This window comes from Conger conger, chromosome 4, assembly GCF_963514075.1.
Source record: "Conger conger chromosome 4, fConCon1.1, whole genome shotgun sequence".
In the NCBI taxonomy this organism is placed as follows: Eukaryota; Metazoa; Chordata; class Actinopteri; order Anguilliformes; family Congridae; genus Conger; species Conger conger.
Window position 1 is genome coordinate 42,676,406 of NC_083763.1, and position 8,901 is coordinate 42,685,306.

Here is an 8,901-nt window from a genome sequence, read left to right on the forward strand (position 1 = left end):
CACCAGCACCGAACCTGACTCGTAATAGTGCTACCAGGTGCTTTTACCGGCTTTGTGTCAAGGGCGTACGGTTGAACACAAAAGCACTGAAAGATAGTACCCGCTGGTCTTAAATACTCTCAGGAAGGTAATTCCCCTGGTGCTAACAAGGAACAGGTGGAACCAATGATCCTTGGCCCTCTCGTGGCAACAGCGGGAATAACCTCCCACCATGACACTTCAAGTCAAATTAACCACTTAAGTATTGCCCCTTTAAAGCTTAAAAATGACATGCCCAAAATAAAATGGTTACTATTCTTGAACCCTTTTGACTACAGGCATAATTATGCTGTCTTCTGAAAGGTAACCCTTTGGGGTTTGCTGCCCAAGAGTCAGAGTCAAAAACGTGGAAGCTTTTCTCACTGAAAATATTTTCAGTTTTTGACTGGATACAGATAGTTGTAGTTGTGGCTGGCGCGCTTCTAACTTAGAATAAATCCCCTTTCAAATTTGAGGACAATATCACCAGAAATGAGCATTCTGCTTTGATTTTTCTAATCTATGTCGAGCCAGTTTTCCGAAAAGGACATTTGGAGACTCCAAAAGGAAAAGCTAAATCTTATTATGGGTCTTATGAGGTATTGTGAGGGAGCGGGGGCGGGAGACCAAGAGCGAACGGGACAGGATCACAAAGTTACCCACGATAAGTAGGATAACCACTGATATAATCTAGGAACCCCTCACGAATGTGTGGGGCCGCTAGAGGACAAGGGAAAAACCGAAAACGGGAAAGAAACTCCCTGGCAAAATGCCAACTGAAACAAAACCTCACAAAAATTGGTTGAACTGGGTATCGGCAGACTAGTCCTGAATTCCCAAAGAAACAGGTAAGTCTTGTTCGAAAAAAAATAACCGAAAAGGGGAACCAAGCTTCCCCGGCATTTTGGCAACAGAACCTGAGAAATAACATAGGTCAGAGAAAAACGAGATTCCTCGGTGGAAGAGTCTCGACTAGGCTATCTCAGGGCTCTTCCGGAGACATGGAAAAAACCCCAGAGCGAACTCCGCCTCTCGCTCCTCTAAGGTGAAGAGGGCTAATGAAACTAAAAATATGGAAGGTCCAGGGGAACCGTCATACTGAAGAAAAGTCAAACTACCAGTCCTTATTCTACAATTAATTCTAAAGAGGTTCCTGAGTGACTTTCAAGACTAAAAGCAACACAGTCCTCCAACTACCTCTTTACCGGCTCAGTGTACGTATCAAAATGAAACACCAAAGCCCAGAGCAGTGCCAGGAAGAGTATTATATAGGAATAACTCTCCCCGCAGCTGATTATATCCGCATTCCACATGCAGAAGGTAATTATCATGATGAATGTGGCTGGCATGCCCTCTCATGGTCTAGAGAGGTAAAATTCTCTTTCCTTATGTAGGCTGGGGAAACCATGACCATGCATTTTGCTTACTAAACTATACAACACTTTTTATCCTGAAGTTTGCACTTCCCCCCACCTGTCACACTCTCCCTAACTGTCTGTCTCAACCTCTCTCCTTGCAGCTCTCCTCAGACAGCAACTGGTTGAGAAAATCACAAAAAATAAGTATAATAATCACAATAATACCATCTTGTATACTAATATATACTGCTTTGTACTATGTCTCACCCCTCACTCTTCTTCTAAAGTTAGAACGATGGATTGTATTTACAGTGATCTGTAGAAATGTTATAATGCAATGTTATTTAGGATGCTAGGCAAATTGACATAACACATTATGTCATTTGGTGTCATGAGCTTGAGCTTGTTCTGAAATCTAAATCAACCCAAGGAAAATTGGTCCCCTTGACTTATGCTAGTATGGTGATAAAGATCTCTCATATTTAAAAATGTGCCATACAACTCTGATAGCTGTGAGAAATTAGTGGTGCAAATGCCCTTGGACCTTCAGCCAGTCTTGGTCTTTCACTGTATATTGAGGTGCCAAAGTGATGTGAGAAGATTCAGAAGAAAGAGTCAGAAACATCCCTTTTGTGAACAATATTATGACTCTTAGTAAAACTAATTTTTTAACTTCCCTTCAAAAAAATGTAAGTATTTACCAAGTGTGGCTATGTTAGACTAGCCTTGCTTGTATAACATGTTGTAAGCAAATGCAGCTAGGCTAGCTAGATAAAAAGAATATGTCCTGTGTTGATCAGTTTGCCCGCTTGTTTATAAATCCAATTGTATCAATTGCTTTGTTCTACTGTAATGTTTTTTTTCTCTGGTGCCACAAGGGAGCACAAAGAAAGTATTCTAATGATACTGGTTGCTGGACAATGTGTTTAAATGAAAGATTTGAGTTTGATTGTGTAGGTGAATGTAAAGTAGGACTAGATTCTCTGTTATCCTGATTTTGAGAGAGAACCGGAGAGTGCAAGAACCACCAGCTAGCTAACCATGCTATACATTATTCTTTCAGAATAAAAATCCGCTCCATTGAAAACAATACTAGGTTACTGTTTCTGACTCAATCATTGAGTGCAACAAAAAAAGTATTTGCCGAAGAATACTACATTAAGCATCTATGTATGGATTATAAAGCAAGACCATAGATCTAGATTCTGCATACATCTGATCACCACTTAATTTCCTTCTCCCTCCCTCTTGCTCCCCATCCTCCCTCCCTTCTGCTTTCATGTCTCTCCTCTGCTCTTGACTCTCTCTATCCTCTTGTCCGCCGGCCAGCTCACACATCTCCTCCTAGTCCTTGGATATCTGACACGGATATCTGACACCCTCCCACCACCAGGGCCAGCCTTCCTGCAGCTAAGAGGAAGAGAGGGAATTCCAGGGATGCATCGGACCTCTCAACCTACCAGTCTCTCCTGGCCACATTCTCTTCTGCTGTCACTCGCACCAAGGTAAATTACTATCAAACACAAATTCATAACTCCACTTCTAACCCCTGCCAACTGTTCGCTATTTTTTCCTCTCTCCTCCGCATACCTCCTCCTGAGTGACATCCAAGTTTCCCCCTCTTCCCCCCTTATGGTTGCAACTGCTGTCTGTTCTGGCTCCATGATGGTGGACCCCATAGAAGTCAGAACAGCAGAGACTCCACAAGAGACCATCTTCAAGCGCAAACTGAAGATGCACCTCTTCAAGCTGCACCTCTCCCCACCCCTCCCTACCTCCCTGTAATCTCTAATAGACTGTTAGCTGGTATTATTTAGTTCTGACACTTGTGTGTGTTATTATTACTAGTTTACTAGGATGGTTTTATTGCTATGTAAGCTGTTTATTGTTCCTACATGAGTTATACTTTAGTGCTGTGTTGTATAAAAATGATTTTATCAATGTAATCCCTTGTTAGATTAATCTACAAATTCTGATCTTTGTTGTATTCTAGGGTTTTTCAGCGCACTTGTCCCTGGTTATGGGTAGCACTTTTTTGCATGCTACTCTGGATAAGAATGTCTGCCAAATGCTTATAATGTAATGGAGGAATGCTGAAAAAATTGAAACTTTGAAGGACATATACCAGAATTGTACATTAAGCAACTATGTATGGTGTCATGTCTGACAGTATGGATTATAAAGCAACAAGCTTTACAAATGTTAGAAAATCGTTATTTTTAAAGGACATGCAGTAGAATTCAACATTAAGCATCTATGGTTTATAATTTATCATAAACCAGAAGTTCAGCATTAGTTACAACTTTGGGTTTGGGGTGTCAGAAACATCACCTCAGCACCTTAAAATCCAGTGGAAGAGCAAGACTGCCTGAAGGTTCATGCCATCTTGTGAGCCAAGAGTAGGCAATTTTATTTCAAAGGAATTTGCTTCACAAATTTCTTAGAGTTGTATGGCACATTTTTATCATGCACGATTTGATTTCGATTTTCACAACATCAAGCTCATGACATCAAGTGACGTGATGCGTTATGCCATAGTTAGGCTAGCATCCTTAATAAGTGTTTTATGTCACCCTTTATAACATTTAGCCTTTAGCCAGGTTACATTATTGGTTATGTCACATTTCATATAACACATTGCATAAGGTGTTATGTTTCCCTTTATGAAGTATGACATTTGCTTATGTATTGCCTATGAAGCCATTATGTCATGTTTATGAAGGCTTTACATATGATCCATAAAGCTTTTATAAGCAACACTTGTGACATCTTCCTTTCTTTTGATTGATGCTTTTCTTGTATAGTGTTGTACTGTATTTTATATTTTATTCACACAACCATTAACAACAGCAGATGCATTGAAGTATTGTATAGGGCTCCACCAAGGACCAGTGAGGTTTTTTTCCAGGAGCAGTTGCAGTGTGATGTTAATGTGATGTGATTGGCAGGTACCAAGCAGGAAGAACAAACAGTCAGCAATTGTTTATCATGGAGATGCTCAAAAATAGAATTCCATATCCTGTCTTGCTTGGGAGTGGCATTAGCTTGTTTGTTCCCCGCCCTGCATGTGTTTAAGTCTCCCTGAGCAAGGCAGTGAAGAGGTTTCAAAATATAAAACATTTTAATATAAATATGTATGTAAATATAACCTGGATATATGATGGGGCCTGGATGCCTTTGAACTTGAGTGATTGCTGCTGCACCTGTGCTCGCAACCACACCCAGGTCTGGTGTCCTTGTGCTGTATAATAAGACACAAGAATTGCAGAGATTGATTGCATCTTGGGGCACCAATTCTCAAAATGAACCTCCATACCAACAAACTCATTGGAAGGGTGGTGCAAAGATAGCCCTTACTGAGCACAATAAACAAACAAACAAAAAACTGTTTGCTAAACCTCAATGACTGGAAGAGAGTGCTATGATCAGATGAATTGAAAGTTTTGGCCATTAACACCATCAACAGGTTTGGTGGCAAAAGAGGAATGCCTACAAAGAGCAGCACCCATACCTATGGTCAAATATGGAGGTGTGTCATTGATGTTTTGGAGATATTTTGCTGCCAGTTGTTCAGGGGCACTTTTAATATCAATGACACAATTAATTCAACAAAGTACCAGGAAATCTTAGCAGAAAATCAGGTTTCCTCTGCTAGGAAGCTGAGACTTTGAGACTTTGAAGAGGGGGGTCTATAAGTGGGTATCAAGGATTATGAAAAGTTATGCATGGAGGAATGGTTAGCCAGCAGGCTAGTAATGACCATAAACATGCAAGCACACAAGCTAGCTAATGATGCATTTTGTAAGGAATTCATTTGCATGTCAATGACTTTCCAGGCCTTCCTATGTTGGTTCTGAGGAGGACCTCCGCTTGCTTCGATGTCTGTCCATTCCAAGGGGACCACCAACTACCTTCTCCGGTTCGCAATTAGGCTTCCAGCTGCATGTGTTGTCCGGAAATTCTAAATCTGGCAACACTATCAGTACTTGATGAGCACAATGAGACAGGAACCAGTGATAGGATGCAGCAGCAGGTGCAGTTACAGGGGTCCCTGGATCAGAAAAGGTTGAACGCCAGCTTTTGTTGTAGTTACCAAGCCAGCCTTCAGCATCTGTGCAGAACCCAATTATAGAGCTGGAGTGAAAAATATTATGTGAAAAATAGCTGCAGGGTGGCAGCCAAGTAAATCTCATGACTTGAACTGAAAGTAGGCTCTGTACACTGTGACCATTTGTTACGCGACTGTGCCATTTTCAGCCTTGGGACGGGTATATAATCAACCGTCCTCCCCATTGCGTGACAGAGAATGAGGGATACACTCCCGGACTCCTGACTGAAGGTAGAAAGCAAGGACCTTCTACTGGTGTTTTAATCAAGCAGCTGCTGGAGAAAGCCCGGTCTGCATAGTGTTTGGTCCCAACGTTCCACAGGTGGCATACAGTGGAAATGAGCAAAGGCCGGGTCGAAGCAGTGGAGCTGGGTCAGGAGCCGAGTCCGGATGGAGGTGCCAGGGCCTCCCGGCTCAGCCAGGCAGAGGAGAAGAAACAGGGGTCTGGGAGCCTACTTGACCGGAAGTCTGAGATGGGTATGGCTAGAAGGGGCAATATAGGTCTTGATGAGTGTGGTCATTATTATGGCCAGCCTTTATTGCCTCATTCACTTTATTTCCAGAATGTTCTAATTTCAATTTGATTAAATCCAGTATTCAAAATGTAGGCCTTATCCTTCACTTCCATTTACATGCAAATGTTTTTTTTGTCTTTGCAACTACAGTTTGCCAAATTCAGAAGTCGCTGTGAAGTTATGATTTTTTATTCAAGTTTAGTACAAAATACTAAATGCTATATGAATATACAGTGGAACGTTCTATGAGTGCATGAGTGTACCTGACATTGTTTAATACATGGACTATATTTGGCAGATGAATGCATTTCAGAATGTTACATGATGTGACAGGCTCTTTCTCATCCACTCCCTTCCAGTGTTCCTGTAACTGCTAACCATAGAATTAACCATTTTGGCTATGTGATATTTGGTAGAATTCTGAAGTGTTCAATGTTGAATGATTTTTAGTAGATACCGAGATAATTACTAATACACCTGAAAGACACAGGCTTTTTTTCTCTGCCATGTTAACCATGTAGAAAGAAAGATGACTTTACAGTATATATCTATAATACTCTGCATTTCCAAATCTCAGTTGCACAGGTCCATGGTTTGTCCAGTGCACAAGTTTGTCGATAACAAAATGAAGCAATTCATAAAACTGCACAAGCAATGACATCCAAATCTTTGTCTCTTTACGCTGTGGTAGATTAATATATTTAGTTATATCTGTATCACAATCAAAGCCTTGTCCTGGTGATATAATCAAATTAAACAAAACTAAAATAATTTGGGTGGCCTGTAGTGTAGTGATTAAGGTACACGCAAGGTCAGTGGTTCGATCCCCGGTGTAGCCTCAATAAGCCGTTGGGCCCTTGAGCAAGGCCCTTAACCCTGCATTGCTCCAGGGGAGGTTTGTCGCCTGCTTAGTCTGATCAACTGTATGTTGCTCTGGATAAGAGCGTCTGCCAAATATATTTAATTAATTAATTTTTAAGTAGCAAGATATCATTCTGTGCTTTTACTTCATCTCGCAATAAATCAGACTTTATGGAGATAAAGCACAGGATTAATCAGCAGGGCTTGATTTAATTGCACATGCCCTTAAACAAGCTATAGATGTCTGATTGCATCTAGCCCGACGTGTGTAAGCATATGGTCCTTATCGAGTTCTGCATGTTCGTTCAGTGCTGGACCTGGAGCAGAAGGTGCAGCGCAGCAAGAGGGACCGTCGAAACTCCCTGCACCGCACCATGCTGCTGGAGAGCCAGATGAAGACCGTGCGCGGGGAGCTGGTAGACACGCTGGACCACCTGCAAGAGCTGCGGAACGTGCTCCGCCGCTCACAGCAGAACGCAGAGGAGCGCAAGGCCGCCATGGAGAAACTGGCCGCCGGGCTCCGGTGAGCCTGCAAGCACACACACACACATACATACACTGAGCTCACACACACACACACACACACACACACATACACACAAAGAGCTCACACACAAACACACATACACACACAAACACACACATACACGCACATACACACAAAGAGCTCACACGCACACACAAACACACACACTGAGCTCACGCGTAAACACACATACACACACACAAAGAGCTCACACATACACATACAGACAAACACACACACATACACACACAGCTCACACGCAAACACACACACACACATACATACAAAGAGCTCACACACAAACACATACACATACACACACAGAGCTCACACAAACACACACATACACACACAGAGCTCACACAAACACACACATACACACACAGAGCTCACACACAAACACACACACAAACACACACATACACACAAAGAGCTCACAAACACACCCATACACCCACAGCTCACACGCAAACACACACACACACACACACAAAGAGCTCACACACAAACACACATACGCACAAACACACACACACATACACACAAAGAGCTCACACGCAAACACACACACACACATACACACAAAGAGCTCACACACAGACACACACACAAAAACACACATACACACACAAACACACACACATACACACAAACACACATACACACAAAGAGCTCACACACAAACACACATACATACACAAACACACACATACACACAAAGAGCTCACACACAAACACACATACACACACACATACACACACACAGAGCTCACACAACATTCAGCATACACATACACACAGATACACACAGAGCTCGCACAATGTTCAGCATACACATACACAAACACACACTGCCGTTCTCTCCATCCCACTCTACAGTTCTCTAAGTATGCGCTCTGCCCAGCCATAGCATCCTCATGGTAGCTCCCCTTCTCTAAGCCGCTCCACCACCACCTCTCCCCTTACTTTTTGCTGCCCTACAGGGCTGAAAATGGACCAGAGTATGCAAAAGGCTAAGTGGCTCAATTGAATGACTGTACAGATGTTAGTGAAAAGCATTTCAGAATTTTTGCTTTGAAAAGGATGGAACAATGGCAGCCATATCTTAGCATGTATATCGTGGTTGAGGTCTATGTACCAGATACTACACGATTTCCAGTTGCAGTCTCTGTTGTTTACCGCTGTTTATACTTACCTATCTGTCTGTATTCATTGATAAACATTTTGGGTTTGGGTGAGCTGTTCTCAGCAGTTTATTGCCTCTGACGGTAAAGCACAAAATTAATTCCCTAGATTGTCTTTTTTCGCTGATAAATGTGAAACACTGAATGTGGACCAACAACATCTCAACAGTAATCAAATATGTTATTAGTCTTTACACTGGAAACAGTAAGATGTATATTTATTGTGCAACTTTGTTCTCTTAAGAAATAATTTCAAACAAATACACCATACATTGCATTCTCTTTTGTCAAAAATACTGGCATATTCTTGTCATTCACACATTTTTGAGGC

General features: G+C 41.9%; 1 protein-coding gene across 1 annotated transcript; it reads left to right on the forward strand.

Moving 5' to 3' along the window:
• The first annotated feature begins 5,692 nt into the window (after nt 1-5,692).
• Nucleotides 5,693-8,624, forward strand: si:ch73-389b16.1 (uncharacterized). Its single transcript, XM_061240757.1, has 2 exons — nt 5,693-5,961; nt 7,170-8,624. The coding sequence occupies exons 1-2, from the start codon at nt 5,823-5,825 to the stop codon at nt 7,385-7,387; spliced, it is 357 nt and encodes a 118-aa protein (XP_061096741.1). The 5' UTR covers nt 5,693-5,822; the 3' UTR covers nt 7,388-8,624.
• The last annotated feature ends 277 nt before the right edge of the window (nt 8,625-8,901 follow it).

Coding starts and splice junctions, on each gene's coding strand:
- si:ch73-389b16.1 (XM_061240757.1), top strand. CDS start 5,823: ATGAGCAAAGGCCGGGTCGAAGCAGTGGAGCTGGGTCAGGAGCCGAGT. Junction 5,962..7,169: donor TGACCGGAAGTCTGAGATGG/GTATGGCTAGAA, acceptor ATGTTCGTTCAG/TGCTGGACCTGGAGCAGAAG.